Genomic DNA, 18,748 nt, shown 5'->3' on the forward strand with positions numbered 1-18,748 from the left:
CTGTAGTACAACTGGTGTCCAGATGTTCTACCCAAATGTAAACAGGTGCAGTCCAGTAGGGCAGCAGCAGCTGATGAAGCAGGAATGCAGTTATGGTGCAAGGCACATTTGTGTTTGCAGAGACACAGCTGCCAGCCAAGGGCACAGAACTGTCAGAGGACTTCCCCTCCCACAGGAGCCAGGGACTCACTGCCTCACAGGTGTGCTCTGCAGCACTGTCGGCTGTCCTCAGAACCTGACAGTGCGATAAAGCATCCCCAGAAGAGCGGATGAGAATGAACACAAACCCTTGCAATAGCCACATCTGGCAGCAGTATGAGACATCAAAAGTCATGGGACATCTTCATCCAAATTTATTTATTAATAAGGTAACAACATATTCCAAATTATTACAAGCCTTTACTAATCTTTCTATTTCTGTCTCAAGTTTGACTTCATACATCAGACTTTTGCAGTACATGTCAGTGTTCAGGTGTAGAATTAAAATAAAAGCTTAGAGAACAGAAACAGGAAGTCACAGTTACAAACACCATGGAAAAAGATGAGCATGACATCTGCAGGCTCCAGGGTCACTCGCAGTCAGGCTGCTCTAGGCTCAAGTTGTAGCAAGTAATAGAAATAATGTGGCTTATGTACTTCAGTTACAAAGCAGCAAGCACAAAAGCATTTTAAGATTTCATAACTGCACAGGAACTATGCCTAGATTCAGACTTTCTAGGCTCAAGTCCATCTCTGGCAATGGACGACAAGCAAAATATCTAATACAGTAAAAGATTTCAAGATTCAGAGCCCCAAATATTTTAAGAAACCCTTCAGTTGAAGCCTCAGTAAATGCAAACCTCCTCCTTTAGTTATTGTAATTTCAGTGCTCCTTTTTCTCCACATTTTTTAAAATCACAATACTCAATTCCTCCAAAGGGTTTACACAGCTTTCACCACTCGGCTCCTTGCAAACTCCATGATAGTAGCTTAGCCAAGAAGGAAGTGGCACACTAAACAGCAATAAATTACAGCACAGCTACGCCATTTAAACTACTTAAAAAAACAGTATGTAGATGCACACTGTAAACAGGTGCCTTAAGAACATGCTTCTGAGCATCTGATACCAGGATATTTCTCCCCAGGGTGCCTGTCCTCCTGTGTGCAATGGGACACACCGGACTGGCTCCTTTGCAGCTCCAGGTACAAGTTTCCCCCCCTCATATCTGTGCAGAAGGTACCACTGCCCTCGGCATGGGAAAGGTCAGGCTGTTAAGTGTCAAAGTGCTGCAAGATGTCCAGTGACTCCAACATGCTCCACTTTGAGTCTAACAGCACTTACTCAAGGCTTACTTTGGAATCAAGGCAACAGGGATCATCAAAGGCAGCCCCTCCTTTACTTGCAAAGCCTGACCTAGCACTGTTTAGTTATCCTAATTAACACTTGCACTTTTTTCCCTGCAACCATTTGATGCAATTGAGGGGAAAAAAACGTACTTCCAAAAGTTCTTGATCTTGCATCTCGTGCTCCCAAAGCCCTCAACCTAGGAGTAATCCTACGAAAACCATCGTTACAGCAATTACCATTGAGCTCAGCTAGAAAAAGTCATTTAGTGAAATGACAAGACATGATCCAAGGTAATCATGCAGGATAAAGCAGGGAATACTACCTGGACAGCACACACACACATATTTACACCCGCACTATTACCCGGAACACTGTTTGTTTCAGGGAGATGAGGCACTAACACGGCCTCCCTCGAGAGCAGCACAGCTTAGTCAAAGTCGCGGTTGGTAAGAACCAGCGGAGCCACCAGAGTCCACACGTACAGCACGATGCCAATCCAGCTGGAAGAGATCTTCACCCACACAGACGGCCACTTGCTGGTCATTGTCTCATAAGTAGAATCCGGACTGTGAAAGAAGGAAAAGAAAAAGGATCATTTGCAATTTGTTTTTCAATACAACATACTTGTGTTCTAAGCCACCCTTCAACACTTGTTTTCACAGGAGATCATTTTCACACCTCAAAGGACCCTTCTTCCAGGCAGTTCACACCAGTCTGTACAAGAACACCATTTGTAAGCTGGTGTCACAGGAAGGTGGAAAAACAACAGCAGCACAAACAGTACAAGAAGCTGCCAAGAAGCAGAAATAATTACAAGAAATTTCTAACAAATCTGCAGAAAGGCAGTAAATGGGTATCACTTAGAGACACAAATAATGTATTTTGCCTTGCCAGAGATCACCACCTAGAGAAATTAATCCTCTTCATGTCATATTAACCCAAAGAGGGCCACAAATCAAATCCACAGCATGACTATCTGTAAGAGTTATTTCTGAAGGAAGCACCTGTTAGTGTTGCTTTTTCAATACAAATTGTTCTTTGCCAAGTAACTAGACTATGATTTGTATTTTTTAATTCTGAAGAACATCTGATCAAGCTGCCAACAAGGCACACACAGGAGGACTATTTTATTGTGAGGATTTTTTCAAGGAGCAGACAACCTAATTTCCTTCCACCAAGCCCTGTCACAGAATGGCTGTGGTTGGAAGAGACTGCTGAAGGTTCTCTAGTCCAACTCCACTGTTTCAGCAGGGACACCTAAATTCAGCTGCCCCAAATGGCTTTTGAGTACCTCCAAGGATTGAAACATCACAACCTCCCTTGGCAACCTGTGCCAGTGCTCCGTCACCCTTGCAATGGAAAAGTGTTTCCTTATGTTCAGGGGGAACCTCCTGTATTTCAGTTTGTGCCCTTTGCCTCTGGCCCTGTCACTGGGCACCCCTGAGAAGTCCCAGCTCCATCCTCTTTGCACCCCTGCTTTAAGTGTTTCTATACATTAGTGAGACACCCCTTGGGCCTTCTCTTCTCCAAGCTGAACAGTCTCAGCTCTCTCAGCTTCTCCTCAAATAATAGATGCTCCAGTCCCTTCATCATCTTTGTGACCCTTTGCTGGACTCTCTCCAGTATGTCCATGTCTCTCATACTGGGAAGCCAGTGCTGAGTAAATGGGAAGGAACACCTATCCCTTGACCTATTGATATAACATGTCCCTTTTCTAGCTCTCTGTACCAGACGTGGGCCTAGTGTTTGCTAATTTTTAGTTGTTATAGAATTAAGACTTTGTCCTGTTCACTTCAGCAGGATGTATTTCAGCAGGCCAGTGAATGACAAGAATCATGCTAGAAAATATGACAAGCACTTGTGAACAAGGTTGGGTACAGTTTTCAAATACAATTCCCTAAATGTAACTCAAACAGTAACTTCCCTTGAGAAGGCCCATTCAAGAACTACATTCCAGAGAACACAACTTGTGCCTCCTTGATGCCAAGAGATGGCACCTTGTATGCTTGTTATCAGCACATCATTTAATCAAATGTAAATACCTGTACCAGTTGGTAAGTGTCATCATGATATACAGTGATGCCAGGAAAAGCATGAAGTGAAAGAAGGAGTAACTGTAAGTAACTCCATCCCTCTCATTATCTATAGCTCGGTGAACATCGTCTCCATCATCAAGGGAGCCATCGTTCCTGGGCATTCCATCCTCTATCAGTGTTGATTCATCACTGGTCAGCATCAGCTTGTTAACTTGGCTGTTGTTGGATGTCCGGATGCTGGATTTGAGAGGAAAGGACACGGTATAGTTACCCAAATAAAAACAATTAATATCCAACAATAAGAAGTAATACAAATTAATGGATTTTTTAAAAGGAATTTTACCTTGAATAGAGAACACACAGCAAAAACAAAACCAGTCCTACGATTCCTTGTGCATCCCACCACTGCACTACCTGGCCTTGGGTTGGAGTGGTGGTGCTGTTGTAACCAATGATGCTCAGCAGACTGGGGTTACAGCGCCTGTCTGTGAGGGAAATTGCATTAGAACTTACATAAAACAAGAACAGGACAAATATTTAATAGCACATTTCCATGCTGAATGCACAGAAATAGAAAGGAACTTCGTGACTGTGACAGTCTTGAAGTAAAAAAGCTTTTAATCTAATTTTAGGCTACTGAATCTCTCTAGAGCAGGGAAATGACAGTATACGGCATAAAAATCTGTCTCTTCGAGCAGATAAAAGGATTTTGAACTTATGTAAGATATGCATCAACTGCTTTACTATTCCATCTCATAATTAGATGCAACAAAATAAAAATCTCTGCATTTTAAACTACAGAAATTCTACTGCTAGAAAGTAAGTCTGACAAACATATTCTACAGATGGGGTACCCAAGACATCTCAGAATTGGAAAACTATGCCAGTAAGTTAGTTTTTTATTATAAGTGGTTCCCAACCCACAGCATCCATAGGTAATACTGATGGAACAGCTGAAAGTAATAGACAATCTTATTTTCCCATAGCCACAGCCTGAATTAGATGACTCATGTATTCCATAACACAGAAGCACAGAAGATTGTCCATAACTAAGATAAAAGGGTCAGAGACCCAATTAAAACCACCAAAATCAGTATCTTGACAATTTATTTTAATCACCAGAATTTCTGCACTTATTTATTTATAGATATATTAAACTGTTTTCAGACACAATAAACATTGACAATATTTATCACTTATTTTAAATCCTCAGTTTGGAAAAACATAATCAGAAGCGTGCTGGTCACCTCAGGAATGTGAAACTTGATAGGGAGATGAAACTCCCAGACACCTCAGAGAAGCTGTGGTGATCTGCAAAATCTAAGCTTTAGAATACTGCAGTTCTGCCAGTAAAGAGCAAAAATTCTTACATGCCATGTAAGCAAGAGAAAAAGACATTATCTTCGAATCCTGGCTGCAGAGGGGGCGGAGCTCAGAGCTGCGTGGGCATGGCCAGGTTGTTACGTCATACCTCCCCCACATCCTTGCTGGGAGGAAAAGGTGAGCACACTCTGAAGCGGTCCCATTCGGCTTCCCTCTCTCCCTCGGGGAGCTTGTCTGCACCAGCCACGCACAGCCTGCCCTCTCTCAGTGCTGCCCATTCATCCCTTCCTATCCCTCAGGAGAGTGGGCTCCTGGCAGCACAGGCAGCTGAGCTCTAACACACACACTTTTCACTACCCTGTTCTAACGCGGCGCTGCGAAAGAGGTGAAGATACAATTCACTGCTGAACTGGTCACCCAAAAAGCCCTACATTGCTACCACACTTACCTGGCTCATTGGTCATAGCTGACCAAGTCAAATACATTGTATAAATTGTGATCACTGAAGACTGCAGCAAACCAGATCTTGGCTGAGATTCCTATACAAAGGAGTCACAAAACATGAAAGTTAGACAATCAAAAGCTGTGGGCAGAGTTATATTGTGATAACACAGGAGGCAACAGAATTAAAATTGTACCTGAATCCTTGGCAGAATTGACATAACAGAAGCACCAATACACAGGAGCATATTAACACTGATGAATGTCTTGTTTTCAGAACAACCTTCTGGATGAGTGTAATAAACATAAAACAAGACAATAGCTACAAGAGACAGCAGATAGTTGACAGCTGTAGCTGAGAGCAGAGCTGTGAAGAAACAAAACCATGGTTAAACTGGTTAATGACAGAGACTGCACCTCTCCCTGCTTCCCCTTATTCAACTTGACAAGAGAAGGACATCAGTAGAGCTGAACTACACATCTGAGAAAATGATACTAATGCATGAAGCAGCCCTTTCTGCACTCTAGTAAAATGAACTGTTCAGTGAGTAACTTATTTAACATAACACACATTAAATGAAATTTAAAACTTGATTGTAGTACAGTCCCTCCTTACCTGCATACCAGCATCTTGAGTTTCCTTCCTCCATTTTTTCAACCCAAGATTCATTCCAGGAATGGGCAAAGTCAATAAGCAAGACCAGCTGAATAAGAATAAAGCAGAATGCTCCAGCCATACCTACATAAAACCACACTAAAATAGAAGTAAAACAAAAACAGTTAAGAACCACAGATGATTTACCCCCCTCCCCCCCGTTTCAGCGTCCCTAAACACACAGAAGCACTATAGTTACACAGCTACAATTAAAACTGTACTACATCAGCATGCACTTACTTTTCTTTTAAAACTAAGTATGACTGCAACATGATACAGAGGAAGACAATATTCTCTCACCAGTTGTAAATGGTCCCTCTGGTATGAAGAAAGCTCCAACACTAATTGCAAGCGCCGTCGCAAATTTAAAGAACCAGAATCTAAAGGGAAATAAAGAATAAGGCAACTGTTAAGTCTGGTCTGATTCACACACAAAATACACATCTTTAAAAGTTGGTTTTTTTTAATTTGCTCATCCTTAACTTGCGTCTTTTGAAGCAGGATAAAAATTTTATCTGCCCAAGATTTTTGTTCTCCAAAAAATTATGCCTAAACTGTGCTAGGCTGACACAGAGTTTGACACGTTTCCCAGAAGTATCCTCTTACTCATGAATTACAAACTAGGCCAATTGTGAGCTGCTTTTTTCCTTCCTAAGACCATTTTAAACCAGAGCAGTGAGATTACTGAATTGTCTGCACAGCAGAAAAATGGATTAAAAAATCCCTTCCTGCTTTTAATAGCAAAGATCTGACTGGTGCCTACAATGACAGAAAATATTATGCTGGATCTCCCTACCAGTCTTAGTTCACTTCCTACATGAGAGATACACACAAAAGTCTGAATTTTTCCTACCCAACTTCAGATTCTTTAGGCCTAGAGCTGATGAGGATTCATCACGAAAAAAAAGGCAAATGATTTATCCTGCACAGAAAAGACACAATCAAATTCTAAGTCCCTGTTTCAATGCAGTGTCATTGTAATCTTTTTTTTAGTAAAAGATACGCATTCACAGACCATCAAAACAGATCAGATGTTTCCAGAAAGCATACAAGGGAGCATCTTCCACCAGAGATTCACCAAACTCACCCCAAACTGTATAAATATATCCTGCATGGGGAACTTCAAACTGTTATGCCAACAAAACTATTTTTTGTGATCCCAGTGACAGGCAGCTCCAAAAACAGGCATGGTGCCATCTACATGTACTTCAAAACTGAATGTAACAGCACAAAGATATGTATCACACCCCCACAATGTCAAACAATTGTCAATTTTTCAAGTTTTATAGCCCTTCCCATTTCTTCCCATACTTTGAACAAGTTTAATCTCTCCTGCTGGCTGTTACAATCAAGTGATGGAGACCAGAAGTGCCAATTGTGTGGAAAGGAACTATGTGAGATGACAGAAGTGTAGAATATGGAAGAAAATGGACTAATTCCCTGGGATATAGAGAAGTGACTAAACCCAGTGTGAAAGTTGAATCAAGTTATAACATTTACGGTGCAACACACAACCCACTAAAACTAGTTTTTGAATCTACCTTTTTTTTAAATCAATGTCATTCTCAATTACAGAAATAAGAATGGGTTCAAGTTTGTATATATTTAATCTCTAATTCCAGATATTTTTAAAGGATCTTAATGCTCTACCCCATACGAAACTGAAGACAATATTCATCTGAAATAACACCTACAGCTGCTGTGCATTCTATGCAAACCAGCAAGTATCTCATAGATACATTACAATTCTTTTTTTTCCTATTGTTATTATAAACCTGAGGCAAGAAATCACTCTGACTGCTGTTAAAAAAGCAGAGAAGCTGAACACTGGAACCAGATCACACTACTGGGCTTAACTTGCATGCAAGCATGAAAAAATTAGTACACATATATGGAAAAACCTAGCATTCTGAATATTTCAAACTACTGACAAAAAGATTACATCTCAAAGTATTACTGAACATCCAATTCCAAAAATCAAAAGCCATAAAGCTCACTGTAACGCATTATTATTGAACCAACAAATTATTACAGAAGTAATGTTATTAAATATTTTACCAGCAACAGTTAAATAACTCAATCTTTTCCTTTTATCCTAGTGCTGATGTTAGATTGGCTAAGAAGAGCAAACTGCTATGGCTTGCATAAACTGTACCTAAATTTGTACTGGAGAGTAGAACTCCAAATAAGGTTATCAAGAAGATCCCAAACACTTAAGAACAGTTTTAGGTAAAAAACATCCCACATTATGTAAAATCACCATGTGCCTTTTTTTTGGAAAAATTAAAAAAAAAAAAGAAAAAAGCAAAACCAAAAACAACAGAGCTCTGATACAGAATGTAGCTGAACCACCTTCTTTTGCTTGCAACAAGCATAGTCTCCTGAACAAAGCAGGGTGGAGGAAAAGACTGAACTGAGTTACTGTTGTTAACATATCTTAATACTGTACTCTTTTTCTTTAGACCAAAAAAAACTGAACAAAGCAACATTCTCTTCAGTCTTAATTTTCCCCTACAGAAATAATTTGAAGCTTTTTCTCATTTTATGCTAGACATGTTTAATCCTACTATACTGAATATAAAATAAAATTTTATGGCTTAGCTGTTCATAGCTTCTGTTAAATACAGTCACCTTGAAAAAGCAGTACTCTAAGCAATCACTGTGACCACCAAGATTAGGCACCATAAACGGTTTTAGACATTTTAGCATCATGCCCTCTTACAAATATTTAGACCTCTCTGGTTCAAGAAGCTACATTACACATAGGCAGACCCTGGATGAAAACTACCACTTGTGTCAACACACAAGCTGAAATTCCACTATATTCTTCCATCTGATAATCCTAACTAAAATGAAACACAAAAGAAAATCTACTGGAAAGTTCAGAAACTAGATACATAACTCATTTCTTTTTGCAGAGGGGCAACTGAAAAGATAGCAGAAAGAGAAAAGGTATGTTTTATACATCTATATAGATATGTATGTGTAACTGTTATAACCTTTAAAAGAAAACTATTCAGAAAAGAACAAAACTTCTTACGAGCTTCAAAGTTAAGAGGAATATAATTCCCAAAGGACAAATTAGGCTTTTGAATCTTTTTATTTCTTGACAAAATCTCAGTGGAATGAAATTTTGTGCCATTATTCATCTCTGAATTTCATCATCTTTAGAAAAAAGCAGAAGTTCTCATCTTGAGAAACCTTTGGACTGGCATAGTTCAGGCTTGGAAAAGCAACAGCCACGTGTATCTTTTCCTCTTATAAAAACTAACTCATCTCAGCACTCATTTCTGCACCTTACCCATTGTGCACTGCTGCTCTGGGGTCGTTGCTGCTCTTCACTTTGATCATCAGCAAGGAGAAGAGAAGGAAGAACATGGCCATGCCAAAGCACACGCGGTACACGGCCTTGTAGCCAACCAGGACATCACAGTTCACGTGGCCCTGCACACCAGGAATACTTGTTCCCAACCCTCCATCACAAAATCCAGGAATCTGTGATAAATACAAGACATGCCAGTCATCTTTAAAAGACTTCCTGTCAGTAAATGTGTACTAATAAATTTCCAATATGCAATTCATTAATATTGTAACATTATGTTACTACTAACGCTGTTAGAAAATACGATACTGAAGGACTGCATCATTAGCTACAGTCCAAGTAGAATATCAAACATATGCAAGGAAAAAAATCTGCACAGGTAGGATAAACTAAACTAAACTAAAATATAATAAAATAAATATTTTCATAGAATAGTTTGGATTGGAAGGGACCTTTAAAGCTCATCTAGGCTAAGCCCTCTGCCATGGGCAAGGACATCTTCAACTACCTCAAGTTGCTCAAGGCCCCATCCCACTCAACCTTGAATGTTTCCAGGAATGGGACTGGGATCTTATTAACAAGTTTTTTCATGTTATTAACAATTTCAGAGCTTCTCAAAGAAATGCAGTTTTCTCTTGTTGATCTGAATCAAGAGATAATCAAAGATCTTGGAATCAGTAAATCTGACCTGACAGTTACTATCAGGCTGATGACACAGCTAGGAGGTGGCAGCCTGCTTACATCTCTTATTTAAAACAGACACAGCCTTTCCCAGAAAAGTACCATCACCATCAACTAGGTGTATCTGTAACTTCCATGTGAAACAGCTGAGAACATTCTCTCCAGTCACTACCAGGACATGAGCCACATCTTTTAGAAGTCAAATCATACTCCAGAAGGCTGTAATTTTCTTTCCTAGATGACAAACATGGCTCTCACTGAAGTGCTAATGTAGTAACTATACCAACCTAAAATACACATTTTCAGATGAATCATTTGGGGGGAAAAAACATGTAAAGCATGTCTAACCAAAGTTACTATCTACTGAAAAAAACTGAAGACTGCAAAAGAGAACTGAAGTGCATGCAACTCAAGTTCAGTGAACATGTAAGCTCTACTGTAACTCACAACACCACTCTCCAATTTTATATCGCATCCTCATATAGCTAATAAACTGTATAATCCTACAAACACTTCCTAATTCCATGAGTGGAAAACACACTACTATGATTAGTGAAAAATATTTTTGTTATTCAATGCAGACTTTTAAATAGAACTTTAACTAGTACGGCACAATGAAACTAGAAGACATCTTAGTGTTTTCTTTTTTTAGTTGCAACCACAATAATAATCATTTAAGTGCCATAAATACAAGCATCTCAGTAATACTTAATTTGAAACTACACATACATAAATTTTCTTTTTTGATACTTTATTTTTTCTGCTCTGAGCATTTAAAGGAGGCACAACCTTACCTCAAAATAATGCTTTTAATCTATAGAGGGATTCTTCTTTATTTGACTTACAAACAAATTAATGGTGACTGTGAAGCACAGCTGGTAGCAAAATTACGTATTTCCATATAAAATCTATGCTTTCAAGATGTCAATTACTATTATCTGTGACATCTGTCCTACCAAAAATGTTAGCAATAAATAACCTGACCTTCTTCAGCCGCTCTTCCATGCCTGGTATTAGCATCACACAGGCAACGCTCACACCAAGAAGTAGAAAGAAGGCATAAATCAGCCGAGTTATGGTGGAGTTGTTTCCATTGGGGCAGCATCGGCAGAGCAGGCACGGGGCACTTCCACACAAGCATGGTATCTGACAGAAAGACAGAACATTAATTATTTAAAAAGCTTTGAATTACTAGATTTCAATATTTAATCAGGCTGTGCAGATCATCAGACACTACGATGGAAGATTACTCATCCAGTGCATCCCACCGCTAGCGCAGACGAAGTCACTGCAACACATTACAGAGCCACTGAACAACAGCACTTCCCGAGGCGCCGCTGCACGGTAAAATCAGCGCTACGCCAGAAGTCATCACTTAGCCATTCAGAAGAAATAAAGACTGGATTCTGGCTCATTTATTCTCCTGAATTTTATTTCATTTCAGCTAAATGATATGCAAGGATTGCTTCTGTTAGCAACTACATCCTCCCTTCCACAGCTGCAGAGATTAAAAAAATACATCACAGGAAAAAGATACGAGCACAACTGTCATGCAGGTACACTCTCAGCACCTGGCACAGTTGGGATACAATCCTCACTGGTGCTGTAGGTATTTCCAAAATACAAAAAAACAGGTAGAAGAGCCTAAATCTTAGGTTGCAAATTATTTCATATTAGCAGCTACTGACATATCACATAATTCTGTTAGGTTGCAAAATTAACTTAGGCAAGAGTTACAAACAGCAAGAAGAGAGCAAATACGCAGTACATGTGTTATTGATACCAAATAACAACAGCAAAAGTGGATGGGAATGCTCTAGAGTTGTGATACTACAAGGGAAAAAAAAAGAACAAAATTTACCCGTATTTAATTCTCACACAGAAAATTGTGGGAAGAAAAAAAGGGAGCTATTTCACCAGGAAAGGGCTGGGGAGCAGGGAACAATTCTCTGCCGCTGTGACAATTTGGGAAGTAAAAGAAAGGCAAGGTCCCACAAATAAACATTAGCCAAAGGAGGAAAGGTACAATCAAAATGTGTGATCACTGCCCTTCTCTGAGCTACAACAGAGCACACTGCCTCTGACAAAGAAAGACACAGAACAGGGTTAAAACCCAGCTTCTCCCCCAGCACACATCCAAGGACAACTCCACCATGGGACAAAAGCCACAGGTGTTCATCACCACATTAAGAGACACTCAGACAGTCATGTAAGGACATGAGCAAGTTACAAGGCCACATGACCAGGACATGTCAATCACCCAGTATGACTGGCATGTGTCAGAATTCTCAGAAGTTTGGTCATATGACAAACAAAAATGCCAGCAGTCTACTGCTACCGGAAAAGCCCCAGGGGTTGCCAGGAAAAGCAGACAGACTGCCACAACACTCCTGGCAGCCTCCCGAGAAGCCCTCAGGAAAGGGCTGATTATCGTTCTTACAGTTTCAACCAGACTCACACGTTGGACCCACAAACTTTGTCTTTTAAATAACTTCCCTGTATTGTTTTTGGCATATGTATTCCTTCCCGAGGAGCCAAGAATTTTCACTTCACTAGGCTACAGAATCATCTTTAAACTAGCAAACTTCACCATTACATTTGTCTTGCTAAACCAGTGAAACTAGGCAGATTCCTCCAATAAGTATTTCAGGACGAAAAAGCTATTATACTGCCCTTTTTTACCTTCTCCTCCACTCAGTATCATTATACCACAAATAATACAAAGGTGTTGATTATAACAAGTTTCATCTCAATATAATAAAGAAATTATTTAGACTGAGACCAACCAGTCCTTGCAACAACCTCCCCAACGATATGGTAGAGTCTCCATCACTGGAGATTTTCAAGATGCAACTGGACAGGGCACTAGATCATCCCACTCAGGCCCCCCTTTTTCGTAAAAGATGGACCAGGTGGACCCTTGAGGCTGCTCTAGGACTGCAAGCAACTACATTAGGGGCATCTATGCTTTGTAAGCAGGAAATGTATGGCAAATATTGTCTCCGAGTGCATCAGAATTTTCACAGTACTACTGTCTTACGCTATTTCCTACACACAAAAATAACCTTTCCAGTGAAAAATATCTCTGTTCTCTGTTCAAAAAATCACTTTGAACTAATTCTGTCTGCATTAATATTTCTAAACATACTGTCGAATAAAAGGTTGAGTTTGGCAGAACAGAATATATGACTAGGCTCATCTGCTGCAGAAAACGTGGGGACAGGAGCACCTGTCAAAAAAGGTCACCTCTGTAATGAACCCCAGTGTTAACACTGTTTGTTAAATACCTAAATAATTCAAGCAATTTGTTCCTGACTGCCTCAGGGGAAGGCAGAAGCACACATGCTTCTACAGACAGGAGAGACCTGCAGTAGCTGAAATGAAGATGATTGTCTCCACTGGGAAAAAATGTGCCTCAAGAGAGGCTATACACCTCACTAAAGTGTGTGAGCTCCAACACCACCTTTTAAAATGTTTTGCCCCCAAACAGCTCATGCAGATACATCTCTGAACAAGAGATGCCTACTGATACGTGATATTATTTATACAAGTTGGCCACTTACACAAGGCAACACATTACAGTCCGATTCTCTCTTTCTTTGGCAAAGAGAATAAAATAGATACCATTCCAGTAAATTAGTATTATACTACCGGCAAAACTACTTGTTACGGACTTTGAAAATAACAGAAACCAAAGAACATTTAGCCCATGGAATTCAGCTTATCAGCAGAGGAGACAAGGAGAGCTTCTTCTTTTGAAGTGCCACCTTCTTCCTAAATTTGAAGCACACCTCCCACAAAAAATTCAGTAGTACGAACAGTAAGATATTACCATGCAGATCAAAGCTAATAATTCCCCAGGTGTGACTCAGCTTAGTCACAGATGCAGAGAAAGAGTTACTCTACAATTACTTTTTCACTTGTTTTCATAAAGAAGCTTAGACAAAAGTTACTCAGTCATAACTGCATAAAATCTACTGGCTTCCAGAAACCTTCTTACTTACCTACCAACTCATATCCTTTTACATTTTTGAGGAAAAATAAGCAGCTCAATGGCGTTTACTAAAGTAAAATAAGAAAAGACAACCCACACACCTATTCTGGGAGCAGCCAGCTGGGCAGACAAGTTAATTCATGCCTGCTAAACTAGTCACTTCATTTCCCCAGGGCAGCGGAAATTGCATGACGAACACGTAACAAGATGTATACTGAAGGAGAGAGAAGGAGAGAGAAAACCCCACAAAATCATGGAAGGTCAAATGTTACTGCCCTTGATGCACACCGAACAGGTTTTTAATATAAAACATAATCTTCCTACTGGAGTAATGACGAAATTATTATATATTGAATTAAGTATTTGCAAAAACACTAAGCCCCTGCTGGGCCTAGTCAGGGTTTAGCTACATCATCCTTACTCTTAAGCTTAAAGACACTGAATCAATCAAGATCTTTGCCTTGACAGAGAATATTAAAGCGAGCAAAACAGCAGCTCAGCTGTTTCAGAGAACAGCACAATAGAGGCAAGCCATAGCAGAGGGAAAACAGCACTGCCTTATCCATCTAGGCTGTCAGGAGAAGACTTTTGGTGAGATGGCTCTGCTTTTATGGCTTTGGCCTCACCCCCATGTCTGACAGGCTCCCCCTTGCTCTTCAAAATGCTAACCTGAAGCACTGCCTGACCAGCACAGGTGAGGGCAGAGCTCTAACACACAGCAGTACCACACCACAAAGAGCAGAGGAGAAACAAGCACGGCATGAGGCCTTACGCAGAGCGGCTCTGCACAGCACACACATGGCCCTGCAGAGAGGCAACACTGACAGCAGCGTCCTCTCAGGCACAGGAGCTTTGCTGGCCATGGCACAGCCCACACCAGCACCAACCCCAACCCCACCGCACCTGGGTCAGCTGCCCCCTCACCCTCACTGTGTGCTTCCTTCTCAGAGCCACAGTGTTTGTACTGACATATCCTTAGAGACCAGCGTGGACAGATTTCTCCTATTCAGAACTGTTGTACAGCCTTTAAGCGCTGATTAGCTGTGGTTTTAAACGTGGAAAGAAAATCAACACTTTAAAGCCATCAGGAGAAAGAGAAAAATAATACCAACAAAAACAACCCATCCGGATTTTTGGGCACTTTAAAGGAAGGGACAGGGGTTAACTACTCACAGTGAATCTGACTTAATTATGATCTCATGCAAATCATTTTATCTAACAGACCATTAGCTGAATTTCTCTGTAGAGAAGCAAACACTCAAGAGCAAGTAGACAGAGGCTCTTCATGCACTACAAACACCAACCAGTTGTCAGAAAAGCTGTTTATGAACTTGAAAATATATTATATATATATATATTAACTCAAATAGTTGAATTAAAGCCTATAGTCACAATGTCATGAAGTATTTGACAATAATTAAAAAAAAATAATGTTAACTATATTTAGCTAGTAATTAAAGCCTAACTGGCTAAACCATTAAGTGGTGTTTAAAATGTTAATGAGAGCAAAATGAACCCTGACAGTAATTAGTTAAAAGGATATTATCAGTGTTCTAGTTGATTATTTACATGCATATCAGCCTGGAAGTTAACTTATGCGGATTTTCCAATTTTATGAAATTTCCTATAATTTGTACATGAGATTAAGAGATTATGGATCATCTCCCTTAATTAAATGTCACTCTGTACTAGAAGAACCAAAGCCCATACATTCAGATATCACAAAAAAAAAAAAAAGAAGCTCGGGTAAATTATATCACTAAAAGTGTGTGTATGAACTCTTTAATAACAGGTAATTTAATTTAATCCATGTATGGTACAGTATTTTTGGTATGAAAAATTCAGATTTTCATAGTTCCACTGACATTTTTACAGCAAACATCTAAAAACTCACAAACCACTTGGTTGTGTCAATATACACAGGGACCGGACTTGGAAAGACACACTATGTATGGATAAAAAAGCAACGCCTGAGTTGAAGGCTCTTTACCAACTTCTTTGCTTTCCTGCATAGTGCCAACAGTTTTCATGTCATCTCCATCTACTGTTTCCTATTAATAAAAATCACCTGACGGTGCTGCCTCAGCACGGTGGTGACACATCACCACGCATTACTGTGCCGCCAGGAAAGCATGGCTCGGCAAGACAAAGATGCTACTAAAGGTGGAGCTGCTCAGGACAAAGCCGTAAGAAAGAGGAATTAAATACAAATATTAGAATCAAGGAAACGTGCGCGTTTTGATTTTCCCGAAAGAAAGGCTGGAGTTCAAAGCATTTGATCAGACTCCTTACAGATTCAGGGAGAGGGGATTTCAGCGGACACCGTAACACCTCCCGCAAAGGAGCGCGGATTAAGCGGCGCTCAGCAGCCCGACAGGCCGCCCTGTCTGGGTTAAGGACAAAGCTCCCCATAGTCCCGGCGAAACGGCTTCGACGGATCCCTGGGGATCCCGGGAGCAGCCCGAGAGAGGTGGAACCGCGGCGGGGCCCGCGCCCTCCTGCGCGGCGGGGAGAGCCCTGCCCGGGCGGAGCGGGCCGTGGCCGCTCGGGGTGGACAGAGCCCGGCTGCGGCCGGGCAGGGACCCGCAGCCCTCCCGTGCCGCAGGAGGAGGAGGGAAGGCAGCGCCACAGCCGCCCTGGGGAACATAGGCGCGGGGAGGCGAGGCGCGGGTGGGGAGGGAAGGAGGAGGGGGAAGCACCGGCCGCCGGCTCCGAGCCTGCGGCGGGCACGGAAGGGCAGGGAGGGAGCCCCGCGCCGCCCGCGGCCACCTTACCCAGCTCGCCATGGAGCAGAGGCCCAGGACGCTGCCCATGGTCCCCGGTGGGCGCGGGCTCCGGCTGCTCCAAGATGGAAGCGGCGGCCGCGGCTCCCGACGCCGTTGTTTACTGCTCCCAGCGGCGCTTCCGGCTGCTCGGACGGCGCGGGCGCGTCACTTCCAGCCTGGAGCGGCCCGGCCGCCAGCGGCCGCCTGCGACGTGTGGAGTGTGCTGAGGGTATGTGCAGGCAGGATGTTCTTTGGTGGCAGGTCTCTGTACGCCTTCAAGCCTAATAAGCAAGAAGGGAGATCTAACCAGGCGAACAGGCAGCGCCAGCATCCGTCATTCAAGGACATCCGGGAACTGAAGCTTAAAGCTTGTTAGTTGTAAACTGAGGATGTAGCAAATCAAGACGTAGTGAACTGGATGTAGTAAATCTAATTGTTGAATGTCAGTAAAACAGATAGTCGAGGACATCTGGGAACTAACAAATTTTAAGGATGTAGTAAATCAAGGTGTTGATGCACTTCTATGGATACCTCATTAATTTGGCACACTGTTTGATGTCCATGTGTCCTGTAGCTGAACTATGTTCATTATAGTACTAAAAGTCGCACCTACAGGTCACAAAGACCCGTGGCCAGGTGCAGACCCTTCCCCTGAGCATGCACAGATATTAGCTGGGGTGATGGAGCTTGTACAGAATTCCTGCCTACTCACGGTAGAGGGACTATACTTGGAAAGCTGCTGACTCTGAATTTCTGTGTGTAAATAATGGTATGGAAAACACAGAGGGAGGTGTTTGATTTGTGGAACACCGCCGAGAACCCTGAAATAAATAATCAATGTCTCTCTCGAGCATGTAATTGTTGGCTTGTTGCACACCGGGTAACAAACCCAGTCTTGTGGACAACAGGCTGGTGATGGTCTCCCTGGTCACTGTTCTCTTCTGTCCCATACTAACCAGCAGGCTTCATCCCATAAAAACCATACAAATTTTTCACCACCTCATATCTTATTAGGGACCATGTTTCTTACAAGTACTGATAGTGCTGAGCTTGCAGGGCTTTCTGGTGGTGCTACGTAGATGAACACAGCCCCAAAAAAGGAAAAAAGGCCCAAAAAAAGAAAATAGTCCTAAAAGAAGAAGTAGTGCTTAAAAATCTTTAAAAAACAATCAGACAATCAAGGAATAGATAATTTGGGTGATACATTTAATTATATAGACATAATACATGTTTATACATATATTTATAAAAATATTTAATAATAAAGGTATTGTGATACCAAGGATACTGTCTCAGCTGAAAAATACAACCCTTTCGTCAAATGTGTCTCAAGATCCAAAACTAGACACTTAAGAAGGATACATAAAGAAATTGAATTTTTAAATAAAATACTTAGCGATATGAGGCAGAGCAGTTCACATCATTTTACAAATTAAGAACATTTTTATCTCTCACAATTTTCCCTTCTTAATAAGGGATTACCCTACTACACACTGGGCTGCTGCTCAGATTGGATTTATCTATGGATGTTGCTAAATCTATCCTTTGTAATTGATTTTAAAGGCAATCCTATTTTCAAAATCAAATATGAAAAGAAAAAGCTAAGAAGAAATTTTTGAAGGCTGAAGGCTTAAGACTGCAATTGTTGTCCAGTGATAAAAAACGGACTGGGAATAATTAACAACATGGTTATAGCTATTAATTTGAAAGGTAAGTATGCAGAATTAGTGGACATTGAATGTGGAACTTGGTGCATGAACATGCAGCATGCCCATTTTTGCCAAAAGGTTAAGAAAGCTTTGCAAAGTCCCCGTAAAAGTAGTAATGTTGCTGAGGTGAACGTACTTGAGATGGAAGATGGGATCAGCTGTTAGGGTGCCACCAGCTCCTTGCCTACGTAGTCACCAGTGGCCACCAGGCTCTCCTTGGTCTGCTGCCCATAAGCACTTCCTAGTCCTGCTCTGAGGCAGCAGTGGAGGTGTGGATGGATCAGCTCTGATTTGAGCCTGGGGTCTAAGCCTCACCCATCTTTGCCTGCAACACTCACTGTAATGTAACAGGACCTTCCCCCGTGTTAGGCAGGGTAATCAAAGTGGATTTACAGCTGTGGCAGGGAGGAGAAAAGACACCAGGAGAAAAGCAGCGAGTGCTCCTCTCTCCTGCTCCCTGCCACTGGAGCACAAGGCTGTGCTTGGCAGTGAGCT

At 41.4% G+C, this 18,748-nt stretch overlaps 1 protein-coding gene across 1 annotated transcript; it reads right to left on the minus strand.

Moving 5' to 3' along the window:
* Window positions 1-342: 342 nt before the first annotated feature.
* SERINC1 (serine incorporator 1) lies at window positions 343-16,703 on the minus strand. The gene is made up of 10 exons (XM_048296281.1): window positions 16,554-16,703; window positions 10,770-10,931; window positions 9,084-9,277; window positions 6,083-6,162; window positions 5,744-5,881; window positions 5,325-5,494; window positions 5,135-5,225; window positions 3,707-3,848; window positions 3,370-3,600; window positions 343-1,893 (listed from the first exon to the last, which is right to left on the minus strand). Exons 1-10 carry the CDS (start codon window positions 16,590-16,592, stop codon window positions 1,755-1,757), a joined length of 1,386 nt encoding a protein of 461 aa, XP_048152238.1. The 5' UTR covers window positions 16,593-16,703; the 3' UTR covers window positions 343-1,754.
* Between the last annotated feature and the right edge of the window lie 2,045 nt (window positions 16,704-18,748).

This window comes from Corvus hawaiiensis, chromosome 3, assembly GCF_020740725.1.
Source record: "Corvus hawaiiensis isolate bCorHaw1 chromosome 3, bCorHaw1.pri.cur, whole genome shotgun sequence".
Classification (NCBI taxonomy): domain Eukaryota; kingdom Metazoa; phylum Chordata; class Aves; order Passeriformes; family Corvidae; genus Corvus; species Corvus hawaiiensis.

Excerpts from the sequence above, each read along its gene's own strand:
- SERINC1 (XM_048296281.1), bottom strand. The coding sequence starts at position 16,592 with ATGGGCAGCGTCCTGGGCCTCTGCTCCATGGCGAGCTGG. Across the intron at positions 10,932-16,553 it reads TCTGCTCCATGGCGAGCTGG|ATACCATGCTTGTGTGGAAG; the intron begins GTAAGGTGGCCG and ends TCTTTCTGTCAG. Across the intron at positions 5,882-6,082 it reads AGAGGGACCATTTACAACTG|TGTGGTTTTATGTAGGTATG; the intron begins GTGAGAGAATAT and ends CTTCTATTTTAG.